This window comes from Coturnix japonica, chromosome 8 (assembly GCF_054131305.1).
Source record: "Coturnix japonica strain WE chromosome 8, WE-NBRP24, whole genome shotgun sequence".
In the NCBI taxonomy this organism is placed as follows: domain Eukaryota; kingdom Metazoa; phylum Chordata; class Aves; order Galliformes; family Phasianidae; genus Coturnix; species Coturnix japonica.
The window spans coordinates 19,690,335-19,710,556 of NC_140670.1; the positions used below are offsets into that span (position 1 = coordinate 19,690,335).

General features: G+C 40.8%; 1 protein-coding gene across 15 annotated transcripts in view; it reads right to left on the reverse strand.

Moving 5' to 3' along the window:
- EXOC6 (exocyst complex component 6) overlaps positions 1-19,846 on the reverse strand; it is a 79,552-nt gene extending 59,706 nt beyond the window's left edge. For 8 of the 15 annotated variants that reach the window (XR_014948681.1, XM_085554532.1, XM_085554530.1 and 5 more), the window contains exons 1-2: positions 19,712-19,846; positions 1,288-1,459 (exon numbers count right to left, since the gene is read on the reverse strand). Coding sequence is in view for 13 of the 15 variants with exons in the window: in XM_085554532.1 (XP_085410658.1) it covers positions 1,288-1,459; positions 19,712-19,833 (294 nt within the window). In the remaining 2 variants the exon portion in view is untranslated. Of the gene's footprint in view, positions 1-1,287; positions 1,460-17,833; positions 17,935-19,711 lie in introns of those variants that run through there. The other 7 variants (XR_014948682.1, XM_085554536.1, XM_085554534.1 and 4 more) reach the window with 1 other exon arrangement.
- Between the last annotated feature and the right edge of the window lie 376 nt (positions 19,847-20,222).

Genomic DNA, 20,222 nt, shown 5'->3' on the forward strand with positions numbered 1-20,222 from the left:
GTTAGACAAATATGCATATATTGCCCTGATGTGACTGCTCACCCTTGTAATCAGATCATGCTTCATGAGAAACTTGGAACAAAGAAATGCAAATTCAAATTAACTCTACAGCTTGAACTTGAACTTTTGATCGCAAAGGGCTTTCGTTAACTTCAATTACTTATGACAGTTCTTTCTAACAGATTCTGTGGCAAACTTCTCAAATTTACTTGGGATTTTTGAACTTTCCTTGTTTCTGTAGGTCTGTCAAACAATTCAAATCACTGACCCAATTGACCACTGGTCCCTTTTTGATAACCTCAATGAGCTCTATGGGCCATTCATTGTCTGTAAGAAATGGTGATTGCATTTTATGGTAATTAAACATTCATACTTTGCTGGATGCAAACACTGGGTGGTTGATTAACATCAAACGTGGAAATCTCCAAACCACAGCAACATTTTAATGCTGCAGGTGCAGGCAAAGCTCGACCTCAGATTTTCCCACATAGTAAGTGACTCATTAGGTCATCATAATAAGGAAGCACATTCTAGTTTATTAAAAATCTCATTAATTTCTGAACAAAGATGCTCAATGACCTCATTGACGCTGTATTTGGTCTCTTGTTATCTGAATATCCTTTATATAATGCTCTTCTAATCATAACCTCTGATGAACTATACTCTTTCTGTCTGGTGTGCATATTTTGCTCTCAAAAGTGTAAAGAGAGCTAAAAGGGATGGATCTCATAATTCACAATAATGCATTCTGATTTGTGAGTAAATCTTAGTTCTCATTTCTAAAGAAAACTACTAACTCCACCTACTCTCCTACTCATTTATAGTGTAAATAAAACATATTTATCAGAGATAATTGCAGTCTTCTTACTATTCTAATCAAAATTTGAAACTTTCTAAGGTCTGACATGTAAACATATGATTAGAAAAAGCAGACCAACATAAGAATTCATGGTTTTGCCAGTACTTTGCTATCTGTTATTCTTTACCACGTGAAAAAACCTTTAGAAACCACAAAATTATTTTGCTAGCATTTTCTGAAAATGCATACAGGTAAAATCAGAATTAAAGCTAATATAATATTTAACTTCGTAAATGTATTATTGCCTCAGACAAAACAGTCTTCATCACAAATCCTATGGAATCCACTTTAATAAAAAGTTTCAAACAACAGAATGTATGTGGTAAGTAATGAAAATTCTATTCTTCAGTAGAAAAGTTGAGTCCCCCTTTTTTTCTTTTTTTTAATTCAAAGGCAATAATATAAAACCTGAAAAACTATCTCCTTACCTTTAATTTCTCTGCATCAGCTCTAACTTTAAGAAGTTCTGTGATAGCATCCACAAAGCCCTGATGGTGAAAATTGCACATCTTTTCTATCTCCCTGTCATGGTTACGTATGCAGGCCTCTAGTTTTTCCATAAACCTCTGATGTGCATTTGGTTGGTCATCATATACAGACCTGTTAAATACAGATAAGAAAATCAAAGCTTACTTCTTCCCCATCACTTAAATGCAGTATGCAAGAATCTTTATTGAAATGTCTCTTAGGAAAAAAAAAAAAAAAAAAAAAGGAAAAGCATGCAAGCTTAATGTTATGATACCATTATTTGTGATGTACTCCACCAAAATCAGCATTAAAACAGATAGTACAAAACTGAGAACTGAACCCAGCCCTTATGGCATTAATCCAGGTGCTTAACCAGTTACATCATGGTTGACCTGAGCCTCACTGGTCTGTTGTTTATGCCCTAATGCTCAAACACGGATACAAAAGATGCCATTTCTCTGACCACCTCAAATGGCATGGATCGCTTTTCTATCAAATTCCACTCTTCCCTAAATATAAGAAAGTGCAAATGTACAAATGTAACACTCCAAAAAGAGAATTATCCAATGACATCAGTGCTGGGTAACCCCATCCAAAATGACTGGAGCAGCTGCCAGAGCCAGGCCTGCCTGCAGCCAGAACAGCCTCTGCACTGCCCTCCTCCAGCACCCCAAACATGCTCTAGGGCAAAATCACCACATGCACACTTGCGATGAGCCTAAGGCTGCTACTGAAGTGGGACTTAGCTTCCAGGAATGGCTAAAATCAGCTCTTTCAGTTTATTTTACTAACTGTTTGAATACTAAAATTAGAAACCTCAAGTAGGAAACATGACTGCAGAAGTAACCAGTGCAGAAGTGTTGAGCTGTTTCAGAATAGAAAGCTGCATGGAAAAACACTCAGGCATGACAGCGAGCAAAGGAGCCAGTGGGCAATTTAAAGCAAAAAATGAAAGGAAAAAAAAAAAAGAGAGAGAGTGAGAACTGCATGGGAAATCAAAGGTACAAAGTCTTCCAAGACAGGGAGCATTCAATAATAAAAATCAGGAGACTGAAAATCTTGAAATTGCATTTTTTTAGCCTCTAATGTCCCTCCATTGTTACAAAGATGTCTCCACTAATCTGTAAGGCAAAGCTGTTTAAAATAAATAAATAAAAAGCAATTAGAAGACAGGGGAAAAGGAGTTGATGCTGTCTGCAGCAGGCTTTGGTTCAAGAGCCAGATAACAGTGAGCCAAAGCCCCCACAGCTGCTGAGCAGAGGGAAAGACTGTAGCCCGAAGTACAGAAAAGCTACAGAGCTGTTGAAGCAGGTCTAGAGGAAGGCCATGGAGACACTCAGAGGGCTGGAGCACCTCTCCTATGTAGAAAGGTTGAGGGAGTTGGGCTCATTTAGCTTGGGGAAGGGAAAGCTTAGAGATCTCCTTGTGGCCTTCCAGTACTTGAGGGGAACTTACAGACAAGAGAGACTGACTTATTACACAGTCTGATAGTTATAAGACAAGGGGAATCGCTTTAGAGTAAAAGAGTAGAGATTTAGATTAGATTTTAGAAAGAAATTTTTTTACTCAGAGGGCAGTGAGGCACTGGCACAGGCTGCCCAGAGGAGTTGTGGACACCCCATCCCTGAAGGCACACAAGACCAGGTTGAATGAGGTGCTGGGCTGTTTGATCTGGAGAGTGGCACACAACCTGTGGTGCTGGTGTTGAAACTATATGGTCCATAAGGTCCCCTCCAACCTAAGCCATTCTGTGATTCTATTATCTACAATTATATGAAAGCACTTCCCTCCCCTCCTTCTTGAAGAAGTTTGGCTTTGCACAGTCTTCAAGATCCTCTTTTCTAAACAGACAGCTGAGTTCTGCTAGTCTGGGTCATCAGTGCCTGCTAAACAACACTATATCTGAGTGCCTGGTAAGAACCTGACCTTTTAAGGAAGATCAAAACACTTATAACTAGATTCTTGATACTTTTTTACTTCCTTTTGACCTTGGGCAATATACTGAGAGAAGGAATTGAATCTGGAGAAGTAAGGAAGGCAACAAACTGTCTCACATGGCAAAGGAAGAAAGTCAGTTCCTGAGAGCCTGCTTGCTAACAAATACTCAGAGTAAAATCTACACAATAAAACATTCCTGTTTGCCTGATGAATCAACCCCTGAAAGTCATGAGGATTATCCTCCATTGCTTATGATAGGAAAATAAGGGTAATGTGCTGAAAGGCTGGCTCCTTCCTCCTAAGTGCACCAGAGGAAAATCCACAGCTGCTCATATGTGAAATGGAGCATTTCCTCACAAAGAGGAAAATGCCCCTCACCCTTTCCACCACTGCAGTGACATGACAGCTGGAAGGAGCCACAGTGTGTCAAGCAGGCAGTCTCCTCCTGTGGTGCCTGGCAGGCTGCCTGCAAGGGACACCTCACACTGCCCAGAGAGGCTGGGCCATGAGGGCTTTGGTAGGAGATGAGGAGTGACCCCAGCTGCCAGCAGGAACACTCACACCCAGGGCCTGGCACTGGTCAGAGTGGGAAGCAGAACTGGCTGTGGTGATGAAAGGCGCCAGATGCAATCCTATTAAGTGAGCTTACTGGACAAGTTGTTGGCATCTGAGGAAATGAGGGGAGACGTGTAGGCTGTATCACTTATACCTTTAGAAGAATGGGGAAGGGATGAGAGAAAGGTGTGACAACTGATATTGAATGCTCTGAAATACCACAAGCTGGTTGTATGAGCATTGCTACAAGAAAAGGCACTGAAACCTGCAGGGCGGGCACAGAGGGACACCCATCTGCCACAGAATAACATTTCTGGAGCAGAAAAAGAGTAAGAGGACTAGAGGCACCCAACCATGCCTTCACAGATACTGCGCATGCATGAGTCCCCCCTGCATGGGCCACACACAAAGCCTATGCTGGATGCAAAACCAAAATGAGAAAAAAGCTCTATTTGTTGCTGCTTTCCTCCATGTTTGGGTCTTCTTGCACTGTTCTCAAAGAAAAATGAAAATGGAGTTTTCACTGTCACAAAACTAGAGTTCTATCAGTGCATACTCACACTCTTCAATACACCCATAAGCAAAAACAGGAGTAAAACACAGCCAACTGAATACATCTAAAATGAGAACAAGGCTGTAAAAAGATGCTGCCAGGGGTACTCCACTGCTGGGTTTGTATTGCCTGAGTGTCTGCTTGTGGTCATAGCAATGCCTTTGGATCTAGCTGCTCCCTGGTGTTCTGGGACTCACCAATAGCTGCAGTTCACCATTTCTGATACTTCTGCATCACATTCAAATCTACAACCATTGGCAGACACACTTAGGAAACAATGAGTGACATAATTAGTTTGCTATCAGGAGATTTCTTATGCGTGTAAAACATTATCAAACAACTCCAGACAACACAGCCAAATTCTGCAACTTCATACAGTGTAGCATAGGCAGTGCAGTAATCACCATTATAAAAATCAGTGTTTGTTGTTTTTTCTTAGTGATAAAACAACTTATATCTCAAGGGAAGGAAAATAAAAATGTATTGGTTGATAATTCACAGGATTATTATCATTATATTTAATTCAAACCTGTATGTGTTTAAAATTACAAAATATTAATAATAATATTAATAATCAATGCACTGCCTCCATCAAGAGATTACCCTACTTTATTAAAACAATAGTTGCTATTTTATGTTCTACATAACACTGCTTTCCGGAAGGACACAAACTAAAGGAGACCTAATTGATGATCTATGATCTGAACTTGGATTCCGATCGAGCTTGAGATCCACCAATGGTACACATTTCACGTTAATTACATATGTCAAGAGCTCCACCTGGTGGGAACAGTAACACATCACCTTCCTGCAGCATGCTATGGAAAAAAAATCCTGAGATAGGACTGCTTATCTTAAAAGGAAAAAAAAAAAAATCATCACCATTACTAGGAAAAAAATATATATATATATACATTTGTATATGTATACATTTTTTTTTTTTTTTTAAATCACACATTGAGTCACAACTTTCTGAGATCCACAAGAAGAGAGAAAAAGAATTTAAAAATTCACCAACTTTCTCAGCACTTTGTACTCTTAGGACACTGTACACAGACTTCATCCACCTCCTGAGGCTTCAGAAATAAGTCTGACCAAAAGCACTGCTCTTATTAAAAGTACACACGTACTTGAGAGAGCCATCCCAGACAGAAATTACACGTCTTCTCCAAATTGTAACCAGATCTGAGTAACATGTGCCCCATTCACCCATCAGGCAATGTTACACACACAGTGCTGTGGTTGATTTTTTATTATGAAGCTTATTTCCCACACACACGTTTCAAAAATGACCTACATTCATCTAAATGAAGTCATTACTAGCTGATAGTTATTAATCTGAAGATTATGGCACTGAAAACGATCCTAATAACAATTCTGTACTTTCCAGTTAAACAGTCCTGCAAGACAGATGAACGCACTGCAATAAACCAGAGGGAAATGGAGTTCTGCAAAAATAAATGCCTGCAATTCTACCTGCCATTACGCCTCCCCTAAAAACATCCCACTTTATGCTGCTTCAGATAGTTCAGGATAAAGTACCTTAAAAGAGGTAATAAGCACATCTAAGGTACCAAGCACATTTTACATGTATAATATCAAGTTCTTTCAATTTTTGTCTACATTTACACACTTCTGATAGGGAGAGCAAGGCATCCATGAAGAGCACAAGTAGAGTGAAGAACGTTTTTCTGTTAATGAGCTTAGTAGGTTATTTCTTCCCAGAACTCAGTATGTAGAAAATTTTCTGACTCATCCCAACAACTGGACAATATGAGTCACATTTGTGTTGTTAGTGGCAGGTACAAGAAAGTACTCAAAAGAAGAAAAAAAAGAAAAATAAACCAGGGAAAGTCAATTCTGGAAGCAGCTTAACCTGTTTTCAAATATCATACCTAGCTAGAGGCTAGTATAAAGTAGTTGTGCAGGTCACTTTAACTTTTCAGTGATCACAAAGATTAAAGAAATATACAAGAAAGGAGAAAGGTATCTCTCTCTCTCACAATCAACATTACTGTAGCAGGGATATTTTTGCCTAGGTCTTCTCTTACTGGCTGGACTGAAGGGACAGAGGTAACATGTACATGAATTCAGGTATTAATAAATAAATGATGGAGAATTTTCAGATATACAACCATTTACCATTGAAGATCACTAAACAAGCTTTCTGGATGCCCTAGTAATAAACATAATGGAATTCTTACCAATTGTATTTTCAGAACTGAAGCACACAATGAAAAAAGTGTAATTCTGTACATCTATTGACAGTATCTGCATTTACTTGCAAAAATCGATTGTAACACAAGAGGGCACCATTCAACACACGCAAAAAAAAAAAAAACCCAAAAAACTCGTCATCTGCTGAATGAGCAAAAACGCTCATCTTCAGAGCTAAAACTCAGCCACGACTCACAAAGCCTAACCTGCCACGAATCCCACCTGACTCTTTATTATAAACAAATAAAGGAGTAATGCTCATATTAACTGCTCCATTATAATGCCAACTTCCATACACGCTCACAGTCACTTGAAGATGCTACCAAAAACCTCTTCACAAATGGTTACAGTAGTTTCAGAAATATGTTTCTGCTACAGATGTATACAGATAATTCCTGTAGATGCAACCAGGATGCAAGGTATCAAATGCCCAGCTGCAAAGTGGATTAAAATATTGGCATCAGGGTTGTTTTTGTTTTTTTTAAATACAATCTAAAGAATAGTCGTGGATAATTTAATACATTGACTGGACTGGTGGGCTTGTAAGTGTAAAAGCATAGAAGACTAGCAATACTTTTGAAAACCCAGACACCCCCAATTGCCTTTTCACAACACATCTTACCACCACAAAGTGAGAATAATCAGAAATCCAAACAACACAGCTTCTACTGCAATCTATGTGGTGTGAGTTTGGCTTGCAAGAGTAATCAGATGGAGAAATGAAGCAATTTTGTTCCTTTTATCCATGGCAATAGATATAACTTTTTAATGGCAGAGAGAACTGCCCAGGTAATCAGCTTTCAGGCAAAAATGAACTTGAAAAGTTAAAATTAAAAAAAAAAAAATACACACACACACACACACACACACACACAAAAGAAACAAGAAAAGACCATACATGCTATTTCTTGATGTTATGTGGACTTTTTTGATTGTTTTTTAAACAGGTAATTATTTGATTTTTAAACATTACAAATTCAGGATAAATATCTATGAGCTTATGCAGCACTATCTTATGTTTTGGTTTTTTTGTTTTTGTTTTTGTTTTTTGTTGCGTTTTTTTTTTTTTTTTTTGAGTGAACAATTTATTTCTTAGTAATGAAGTCATTTATAATAACATGCTCTCACAGCATCAAAGAGGAGATAGGTGAAATTTTCTCTTTGCTGACATCAATTTTTACTATTTTCTAAATAGCCTATATCTTTATAGGACAAAGGGTAGACTATGGAAATGCAGCATAGAGTTTGATGGCAATGTGGCTCAGGTAAAGCCCTGCAGTAAACCAAAAGCCTAAGAATGTGAGTCTTTATTACAGGTGCTCACATATGAAACACACCAGGAGTCTCAAACACTTTCACTTCTTATTTTGAGCAATGACCATCCCTCAGGCCACAAGCACAATGCTCACCCTCACTTCTCAGTTTGGCATTGAGCTGAAATACCCAGGCCAGCACATTACAAACAGAGAAAACTACAGTTCTAATTCTCCACACACCAAACTTTCTGCACCCAGTTTCTGTCCCAATCAGTCTTAAGGCAGTAAGAAATCCAACAGATACTGCTGATGAAAGAATCCATGGAACTGGGTCAAGCATGAGGAGCAAGGCCAAGGTTGAAGCTCAGCTGCCGGGACAGCAGTGTGGGCAGTGCTTCAGCTCATCATCAACCAATGTCTACTGCTGTCATGCTCCCCCTGCCCAGCCCATCCTGTCCCGTTTCTAGGAGTAATTGCATATTCCCCACCCCTGCCTGCATTGCCACAGTCTTTCATTTCCTGATTTCACAAGACATATGAAGCAATTAAAACTGTATACACACGTTCCTGTCAGTGTCCTGATAACCATTCAGTAGGTGTTACATCTCCATAAGTGCTGTTACAGTAATGGGAATCACACCTGCACAACAGCTGTACAAGTCTGACTTAAGCTGTGCAACTTCTAGAATTGCAAAGAATACAATGTATGCATTTGTACAGCTTCAGATTTAGAAATGCGGGGAGGAATATTTTTAATTGATCAGACTGAGCAGTTAAACCAAGTCACACATACACCAAAAAAAAAGATATTCGGGTACACAATTTGTATTCCATTTTTCAAAGCAATAATTAACACACACAAGGAATCCTCAATCTAGCAGATACAAATAAACCAACCCTCACATGAAGCAGCAGTGCTTGTGGAAAATCATGTTTTTAGAATTAATAGCTTGCTGCCAAAGCTAATTTTGTACAGAGATCAGAGATCCTCCCAGCTAACTCCTATAAACACACTGCAAGAAGTGGCCAAGTAGATGAGAGAGAGAAAGAGAGAATATAGCTGTAAAATAGTATTTACAATTCAAATTTGCATGATGAGTTCAGTGGGATCTATGCAAGCACAAAAAAAAAAAAAAAAAAAAAAAAAAAAAACCAAACAAAAAAAAAAAACTGGTCATGCAAATTAAGACTTTGAAACAGAACAGTCATTTTAACTACAACCATGGCATCCCTAAGCACGATCCTACAACACACGTTCAGTTTAAGCTGCAGTTTCACAGGAAACACTCCAGAAATTTCCTTTGTCCAGCAATATACAAAGATATTTTGTGTTTACACAAATTACAAACTTTGTCTGGGTTTTTCCATGGAGTAATTTCATATAGGTTCCCGTGTACACCCTTAAAAAGCTTTATAAAATAATGTCCAGGTGTTTCCTGTAATTCAACTTGAGCAACGGCAATAAGCACATTTCTTAAAACCTAAGCAGACTTTCTCTGCCAGACACTACCGAGGGTCCAGTTCTACCATCCTTATTTATAATCACCTCTCGCTGCTCTAATTTAAAAGATCTTATGACATGCCAGAACAATGCAGAACCCAAGCCCTGGCCTAATCAGAGAAAAGATTTTATTAATCTTAGTTTAGCTGGTATGCTTCACTTGCCTGGTTTTCCTGTATGTGCAATTTCTGTGAATTGTTCTCACTAATAGTATCCTGTTTCTATGAGCAGGAAAGGGCTGAGTACAGTTTGTTAGTTAACATTACTTCCTATAACCAGGGTCCATATTCTGTAGCAGCAACACTACAGCAGTCATTGTTCACCCTGGATAAGCAATGGAGCACACCGATGGCTGTTAATGGACATCCTCTGCAGTGAAACAGGAGCTGATAATCAGCAAACCCAGATTTGCAATAGACTTCCTCCTTCCTGTTTTTACACTGCTGACCAAGGAGATGCCTCTTCCTGCTGAGCCTTTGTGCTACTTACTGAAGTATGAAGCAAGAAACTGAAAAACAAGTGCTGTGCTATTTTTTTTTTTCCAAATCTGAGTTGCAATGCTAGATTTACCAAATAATAATAATAATAAAATAAAAAGCAAATAAGCAAAGAAAGTGCCAACTCCATTCACTTTGGTAGCAGCTGCTGACAAAAGTCTGGCCATCTGCTTCACATGTCCAAATTAATACAGTGAATGTAGCTGGAACCAGTGTTATTTCATGGAAAATGTAACCAGAAACAAATCCATATATATATATAATATTCATATTTTCCCTTTTTATTTCCATAGACCATAACATTAATTGTTCAATTTGAAAAGAAATGGGCAATTCATCTAGAAATGAAAATTCAAACTTCTGGGATGTTTTCAAATATTTGATCAGACTTCTATTGTGTATGTCCCAGAAACTGTTAGCCATCTACTACAGCCTATATACAGCTTATAGATCATGTGTCATCTGTATCTGGGGTGCTTTATACCCAGTCTTCAAGATAACCACATACCAATTGTTTTTATACAGCCTTCATGACACATAGAAAGACTGAACAGAGCATTTAAAGTAACAAAGGCATTGACTGACATAACTGAGATGCCTAAGTAATTTACTTCAACTAGTTTTAAATACCAACACCACACAGATGTGAATATATTTAGAAATAAGAAGCTCCAGACTAAATAAAATATCCAATAATTTAAGTTTTACAAGCAATTGGATTAAGAATGTATTTTATTCAATATAAAGAGAACAGATGATAATTTTTAAATGTCACATTAAATGTATAATCAAAGCATAAATTTTCCAATATTTTTATATTATTTTTATTAACTTTATGAGCTCACATAGCCCATATGTAGAACTCAAATCTTGATTTTTCTCACACAGATCTACAACCCATGCTACAGTCCTTTTACATGCACATCTGCCAGGATCACTGAAGAAAATGGAAGATGACTTTTAAGAAGCCTGTATAATTCCAAAGCCCATCTTTCTGTTGGGAAATATTACATATATGTATGTGTATGTGTTACCTGACTTCTACTAATATTTGGTAAGTTCTTCCAATACTTTATCTTCTTGATAAATTGATTAAATGGGAAAAAAAAAAAAAAAAAGAAAAAATTGTTCAAGGTTTTAGGGAAGATGGCACTGGCAACCCCACAAAAATGCCATTTTTAAGGGAAGATGGTGCATTTTGGCCACCTGGTTATAATTCTTTCAATTTAAAAAGCAACAGAGCACAAACCAATAAGAATTACATTAACTTCATGCTGAAATTAACCTAAAAACAAAGCTCAAAAGAAAATGCTGTCTCACTGATGTCAGTGGGACAGAGATAGCCCAGAGGCACCCCAGGCACAAGGAAGTTGGCAAACTGAAAACCCCTGTGACAATTGCAACCAACAGAAAAACCCAGCGCTCTGTGACAGAAGGAGAGCAGAGGGTATCAACATTCAACCATGCAACACTTGGATGTTTGAACACTTCTGTTTGAAGCTGAAATGTCTCAAGAGCCCCTTAGATATACGTATTACAGCACAGGCATCATTAATTATGTACTGCTCTGACTCATGGAGAACTGCAAGACTTGCACTCACTTTTGCAAGTAAATTTACTTTCTCTGAGACAGCAGAAATATCATTCAGTGTTGGAGCTTGGAACACTTTCCTTAAAAACTAATGAAATTAACATTAAAATAAATAAATAAGTAAATCCTTGTTCTCTTCAGGTCACCTGAATCAAACACATTACAGTGCAACAGCCCTGATGGAAGGACTTATACCCGATCCTCTCCTTCCAAACCTCTCCTCCAGCCATGCCTCCCAACTGGGCTGTGCTACTGGCAGGACAGCTCCATGACATCTTCTGCACAGGACCCAGCCACTTAGGTACGTAACTCCACAGCACACACAGACAAGATGAGGAAAAGATGTGTTGCTGAGCAGACTTCAAGGTGAATATCAAATCAACTGTGACGTAATTGTTTTATCAAGGTGATGGGGATAAGGTTTGGGCATTTCGTCCACTGTCAGATAGCTGCCAGAAAGACTGACAGTAGCTAGAAGGTGTAGCTAGCCGTAGCAAGTCCTTAAGTAAGATAAGATCTAATTTGACTACTTGATGACAATGCAAAACTAGTTTGATATTTTTGAACAAGTTAGAACTGAATATTTTACTACAGCACACTGAAATAGTTTCCTATTTCCACGTACATTTCTAACATTATTTAAGAAAGATCAGCCATCATAGATTTCCACAACATTACTTCTGAAGTATAATCCATGAGCTACAACATGAAAAAACCTGCAGAACTGCAGGTAGCTGCTATAGCTGCAGCCTTGTGTGTGAAAATACCCTAGAACTTATGGGTCAAAAAGAGGCTCATGTTTAATTGTCAGGTAGACAGCTGCACTGAGAAGACTGCAAAGTCACAGAGCAATGGTTCAGAAATGCACACAGAAACCTACTGAACAACACATGTCACTGGCTTCCAGAAACAAAACAAACAAAAAAAATTGACCACAGATATTGCAGGAAAGTGCCGACATGACTGATGTTTTCACAGGATGTATATTTAATGTACTTCCTATGCATACTGCACGTCCAAAAATCTGGGTCAACAGACACTGCATAAAATCAGCTTGAGAAACAACTCAGCAAAGAAACTACCTAAATAGCAGATGACTTTCCTGAATTTAAAGATTTAACAGTGAATAGGCTACGCATATGATGGTCAGGTTAAATTGAGATAAGACACGGTGATACTGTCCACAACTGCCACCTATTAAGTACACCCTTCTGGGTCTCAGCAGATGATGCCTTTCTTCTGAAAGTTTCAGTTATTTTGAAACATGCTTCCTGAACATAGGAACAATTTAAAGCTATTTGGTAATGCTCATGGAATTGCAGAGAACTCTTTCTGAAGCATTCACAGGTTAGGGGTTAGGTTGAAGCCTCACTCAGCAGTTCCCATTTGGAAAACGCTGCAAGGATTGAGTCAGGAGCTGACACATAAACACTTACAAAGATTGAGATAGGCTGATTTGAAGACACATATTTCATGACAGACTTAATCAGCATGGAACATAAAGATTTTTGTACAACCAGAAATACAATCCAGACGTGATTATCCACCAGTTTCAGGCTTTGCAAAAGCAAAGCACTGCACTGAAACTTGCAGCAAATGAAGTGAATCTTCACCTTCTAAGATCTTACATGCTACTAGGGGCAAATCTGAGGAGTTTCTGAAATATCAGGCTAGCCTACAGAATAAAGAAAAAACTTAAGTTCTACCACTGAATATATAATGAGAAATTAATTAGCCCATAGCATACAATATTATCATGCTATTTTCATGCTATATAATGGGCTAGTGACAAAAAAAAAAAAAAAAAAAAAAAAAAAAAAAAAAAGTATTGTTTCCTAAAAATATATATAGTGACAAATTTGTTCACACAGAAGATTGCCTTGTCCAACTCTTCCCTTTCCACTTGAATACTCAGAACATTATCAAACCCTGCTCCCAGTGCAAAGCCTGCAGCAAACAACACAGGCAAACTGCTGGTTTATCAGGTTAAATCCAACTCAATGAGGCAGTTTCCTTCGCTACACAGACCCAGCTGCAAAATACAAGATAGCTACTGTAACAAAGATAAACTGATACATCCATATACTTCAAAGCATACTCTACTACCTGATCCAGAAACCATCAGACCCTACAGAAGGGATTTGGAGCGCTACTTTGGGGCTACTTTGTAACTTCAGTTTGAAGAGGAATGAAACACACTAACCCATGAACTAGCACCGTTAGAGCATTCCTGAAGATACAGACCAACTTCTGAACCAGAAGGAAAAAAAAAAAACAAAAAAAAAAAACAACCAGTTTATAACATTGTAAAATATCATATTATTTGAAATGGAGACACATTATTAAACCAATTCAGTTCTGATTCAAAACACTGGCTGATGACCTAGGAGCCCTTCTGCATTTGCTCTGCATTAAGAACAAGACTAAGTTACAGACAAAAGAGGCAAATTGCTGCCTCATAACCCAAAACCAAAATATGAGAACACAGAAAAATGCCTTTAGATAATGACAAACACAGCCACAGGGCAAAAAAGAGGGCAAGCCACATTTTGCCATTGGATAACCATACCACAAATCCCAGTAGCCCACAGGCAAGCACTCAGAAAATGCATTTCCCAGTCTGAGAGTGCATAATGCTGCTCTGCTTCCCACATCCAGAGAAATCACTCACCCTGCCTGTGCTGCTGGAGACAGAACCACTCAGCCATAGTGTGCCTACCAGTGATAGCACACACTCTCAATAAATCAAGTTATACTAAAGCTTCAGAGCATCCTGTCACGCTGCAGAAAGCATTTTGGGCATTCAATTACAAGGCTTTTGACAAACCCCTCAGAGGATGTAGGAATCTCTCCCCCACATGATCACAGAGCACTGCAAACTCAGCAATATGAAGGTCATGAGACAAAGTGTTCAGAAAAGTAGTCCCACATGCTTATGCAGATGTTGTCAAGCTAGAAATTAAAAATACCTTCATTTATTTTATAGAAAAGAACACTGAAATATAACACATGGTAAATAAGCAAAAAAAAAAAGACTCTTAAGACTTTAAGAGTCAGCTAGAACAGAATCTCCAGCTCTGCTGAGCTGTTCAATGCTTGTTGATCAACATATCACTAACCAGAAGATAAGGGCAATCACACTCTGAACATAATTTATCTTATTAATTACCACAGTATGTCCAACAGAATATTCAAGAATTATTAAGACACTTTAAATGCTGTTAGTATGCATTTATATAAAGTTCAGTGACAGTCTGAAAGGGTTCTTTTTTTTCCTTTTTTTTTTTTTTTTTTTTTAATGGGAATAGGGGTGTTGTCTCCTTCATTGTCTCTTATCTTTTCTTCCTGGCCTCTTCCTGGTTTTGCAAATAGCATGTATATGACATGAATTACAAGGTATTAACATTATATTAACACATTATATAAAAAGGTGTGTGTGAGGAGCCTCTAACAGATGTTGTCATTAATCACTTTCAGTTGGCCATTAAAACTAGACAGATGTTGATAAAGCAGTCTCACAGAGCTGGCAGGAAACAAAAATAACAAATAATTCCTGGCCCGCTCTATGCGCAGTGCATGTATTTAATGAAAGATGTGTTATGCAGTTCATTTCAGTTTCATTTGTAGTGAGTTGGTGCACATCACTAAGTTTAGACATGCAAGTCAAATACCAGTGTTTTTTTTGCTTTCAAAATCATCCAGTTAACACTTTTAATAATAATAATTAGCAATGTAATCCAACACAGTCTCTGCATTTGATGTCTATAAAGGTGCACAGTAACCTTCACAGTCTAACTTTTTCTCCTAAATAATAAGCAACACCACTGTACCTTCATTCCTCCTGTAAAGGACCTGGTTTCCCCACTCCTACACAGAGGTGCACCTTAGTACTATAAATCCCGCATAGGATCTATGAGCAACTCCTTACCTGGCAATTATCACAAAACCATTGCACATCAAAACCCTATACATCAGCACAGCCTCTCCTCCACTGGAACAGACAACCCTGTGCCAGCAGAGAGAGCTACACCAAGCTGGCAACAAAACGCAGAGGAAAAATAAGAGCTTCATGGAGCCCACATATTGTCCCCATTTCATCCCCACACCCCCCCTACCATCCTCCCCCCCCCCCCCCCAAAAAAAAAAAAAAAAACAAAACCAAAAACAACCAAAAACAAAACAAAACAAAAAAACACTTCCTTGTAAATTATTAAGAAGATATTAAGAACTTGACAGGAACAATTAGGGATAAGTCAGATCTTGCATATCCTGTGATCTCTAGCATCAAGCATTACCTCACACTTCTCATCCAAAGCACTCGCCTTAAGCCCCTTCCTTTGTTCTGCTGTTTAAATAGCAATATTGTTGCTGCACCTCACGTCACAGTGCTGTAAATGTTCTCCAAGCACTGCAGATTAGTAAAATATTCCACATTATATAATGAAGTGAATGCAATGTTAGTCATCACATGAAACAACAGCATCAGTGGATTCCCCAACTGAGAATCAATGGACCACTTGATGTTCTTCAGCCCAAGTGACTGGTTTGTACATAAGCACTAAGAGCTACATCACACGAACCCGCACTGCTTTTCTACTAGTTCTGAGTCATCAATGCAAAACTCCCCCTCTGGCAAGTCAGTGAGATAATGAGAGATCCCTATATGCTCGTTTAAACAAAAAGGACAGGAACCACGTACAAAAATCATGACTCTAAGTATATTTATTAAAACTTTGACATTTTAAATGCATAACACAGATAAGAGATTCATATTGTCCCTTCTGCATTTTATATATTTCCACCATCCAAACTTGTGTTTCCCAAACACATCTTCTTCCTCTGCCCAATTTTCCCTATGTCCTTCACATAAGTTGCTCTGATAAAAGCTCTATTTTGGAAATTGTAGCAAAGCTGCAATTACATTTAATATTTTGTTGCTATGTTTTTTGGTTTCGGTGTACTTTATGCAGATGTCAGCTTCATTCTGCCTGGGCTTGTCAGCTCAAACATGGCTGAACCGCCTCCAGGGCCAGCTCAAGCCTGAAAACACCTCAGCTGCCTTCTCTCAGCCAGAACTCATGAACTCTCAGGTGAAGCTCTCCATCACACTCAGCTTCAGGACCTCTGCATGCATGTCTGTTACCAGCCGCATTGCAGGAGCAGTAAGGGGAGATGGAAGAAGCCTCGCACAGCTTGCTCTCAGCTGGCTAAGAGCAAGGCGATGCCTGGGCCACTCCACCACCACCACACTCCTGTTCAGGCTCTGTCAGGACTGATGAGCCCTGGCCCCACTCAAGTTTCCATTACTATTACCCAGCACACAACACCCATCAAGGAACCCAGTGGTGTACTCACAGCCCTGCAGCATGCTGCCATGCAAACCGCCTCTTCCAGCTTCCTGCACATCAGATCTCCACATCTTCCCAAAGAGATTTGCATCTTATCTCATCCCGGCTCAGCTGCCACCCATGCCTCTTCACTTCAGATGTCTCTCACACACTGTCAGTGGAGCTCAATGTGAGCCCTCTCCCCCTTACATCAACACCATACCAACCCACTGCCCCCAGGCCCTCCCTTCACTGAACTGCCCAGACTGAGGGCAACACTGCACCTTTCCCAAGCAGCTCACATTAAGCAAAATCCTTTCTTTGACACTCCAGCTACGCCATTTGCCAGTACATGAGATTGAGAAAGGAACAGCCACTGAGGGCATGGCATTCTGAACACGCGTTGAGTGCTGTCAAATCCCCAGGATGGGGAATATGAACACAGTGGTGAATTTCAGACGACTGTTTCCACTCACACTGAATTATCAGCGTATCAACTGTGCATCAACCAGCCTTACACAAACCCCCACCCGAAACCAGGTTTCGCTGCAGCTCCCGGCGCAGACCCCGACACACGGGCGAAGGATGTTCCCCGGTGAGTGCCGGGATCCCAGCCCGCCGCACAGGTCCAGGCACAAGGTCCCAGCACCAGGTCCCGGCTGGCGGCCCCATCCCCAGGACCAGCCCCTCGGCCCCGCCGGAAGCCGGGCAGCGCGCCGCTCCCCCGCACACAATGACCGGGGGCGGGGGCACGGCCGCCCCGCCGCTCTGCCCCGCTGTCAACGCCGCCCGCCCGGAGCCGCAGCCGCCCGCGCCCTTTTTTGTCGGGCGTCCCGCCGGGAGGAGCCGGGAGGCGTCGGCCGGGCCTCGGCGGGGCTCCCGCGAGGGCTGCGCGTCCCCCGGGCCCGAAGGCTGTACGCTCCCGCCGGAGGCGCTGCGGACGGCCCCGCAACGTCTCTGGGGAGGAGCTGTCAGCCGCACCGCACCGCGCAGCGCCGGGCCCGGACTCCACGGAGCGGGAGGGGAGAAACCTCGCCCGGCGGCGGCTCCTCAGTCCCCGACGTCCCTCACCTCAGGGTGGGCCCGACGCAGGCCGTGTCGGTGCTCTCGATCTCCTGCAGGATCCGATCATGCTCCGGGAGGCTCTCCGCCATCTTGGATGGGAGGGACCCGGCAGCCGCGCCGCTGCGGGAGGTGCCGGGGAGGGACCGAAGGCGGGGGCGGCCGCGGAGCCGGGCGGGGGGTAGTGACAGCAGTGCCGAGCCGCCCGCGGTGGGGCGAGGTCCCGCTGCCTGAGCCCCTCGCTGCTCCGGCGGTGCCGTCACGGCGCAGACCTCCGCCCCCCCAGCCCCTCACTGCGGACGTCCCGGCGCGGGGTGACGGGCCCAGGAGCGGCCTTTGTGCAACGGGGAGCTCTGCTCTGCTGACTGGGCCTCGGTTTGTTTGTTTACTCGCTGCGTTGGCTCTTTGTTTATTTGTTTGTTTGAGCTTCCGAATGCCGAAAGCACTGCCTTGCTGCCTGTCAGGAGCTGATCTGGTGCACTGCAAACGGGCACGGTGGTTCTGCATTGCTGTGGTTTGTGTGCTAGTGTCCTTGGACACCAGGGTCATAAAACCTCCTTTTTCAGTCAAGCAGCAGTAGTTCATCTTCTATTTAAATCGCCGTGGTGTGCGGCCAAATTTGAGCGAGTCTTTGTGTCTGCATGCTCAGGGGACAGGATACACCTGTATTCTTGTCTGTGCACGGGTGGGAAGCCAGCTTAAAGCAATGGGCCTTACATGTAAAGCTCTAGCATGGCACACAGCTGCTTTGCAGTGAGAAGCAGACAGCCGTGTGCAAGCTAAGAACAGCTAAGCCCAGACACTAACCAGCTACAACAGCACTAGCCGTGCTTTCAAGTGCTGTAGTCAAACTCATCACCCTCCTGCTCCACTGCAACTGCACCCAGATGCTAGATAATAAATGGCACTGTACATCTTGTCCATGCTTGTGATTTTATCATACACAGTGTTGATTCAGCTGAACGTGTTGATGACACCTACTGAAACAACAAGGAGTATTCTAAAGGTAGACAACACAGTGTGTGCTGCAGGAAGAAAATTGGAGGTAATTGTACAGGGTATCGCTGCAGCAGCATTTCCTTCAAGAAATACAGTATTTTCTTTAAGAAATGCAGTAATGAACTTCCTTCTTTTCTCTCTTGGCCCCACACTCCCCCATCAACAAACTGTTTAAGTAATAGATTGACATACACATTTTTCAGGGTAAATGACACTCTCTTTCTTTAGCCTGGTCGTCACTGCAACCTGATGCCCACAGCCCCAAGAGGGCTATTTTTAAAGCTCTTCTACAGCTAATGCCAATATACTTAGGCACATAACATCATGAGCTTCTACATATTACTCTTTTTTTTGTAAGTGCGGATATGCAGAATAATGTTTTCAGTTATATCTTCACCACAAACTACACATAGTTTCCATAAACTACACATTAAAATATATTATTTAAATTTTCTGATATTTAGGGATATCAACAGTAAAGTTTTAAGCAGTGTTTTAGTGATTAAAAATAAAGTCACATTTCTTACAAATTTAAGAATAAGAAGCAATTAATTCAATAAAAATATAGTTGTTAAGCTGAAACCCTGCTACACGAAGGAGTGATTCTTCCTTTGTTTTCATGCTTAAGTGCAATATATTTATTTCTGGAGAACATCAAGTCAGCCAACAGTCAAAGAAAGCTTTGTCCCAGCAAAGAGTTGAGCAGATGTCCTTGGTTTGTATTTTTCCATCCAGGCCCAATCACACCCAGTTTAAATCCCACTATCCAATAGATTTCAGTGTCAGGATAATGAAGTTTGTGATACGCTGGGCTGACTGAAATCAGAACAGCTAAAGAGAGGAACAAATCAACCATGAACAATATAGCTGTATCTAAATGATGCATACCTTAGGGTGGTTCCAAGAGGCAGCTCAAAGGACTCGATCTCAGCAAGGGCATTTTCATATATCTGATCTTTGTTTTCTTCTAGATACATTTCAGACATATTTGGCCTGCTCTTCCTTGCCATAGCTTAACATAAAAAACTGCTTTAACTTCAGGAGAGGACTTTTATTCTGATCATAATCGTTGACTAAGCGACTCCGCAGTCAGCAGAACCAGGCATGAAAAAACAGATCCTGCGCTAACCTCGTGACTCCTGAGGACTTTGTGTCCAAGAATGGTGCACAGCTGCTGTTTTCCTGTCTCTGCTGGTAATATTTGCTTGGTGTGCAGTACTCAGGCCGGTACAGTCATTTTTCTGCAAGCATCTGATTTATCTCAATAGGAAATTTTTTTGCAAATAATATATCTACATCCTTGTAATAGTTCACCAGTAATAAGTATTAAACCTGAAATAATGTTCAGGTTATTTCAGACACTAGATGTCAATGCTCAGTTTCTTTGTTAAGTATTGAA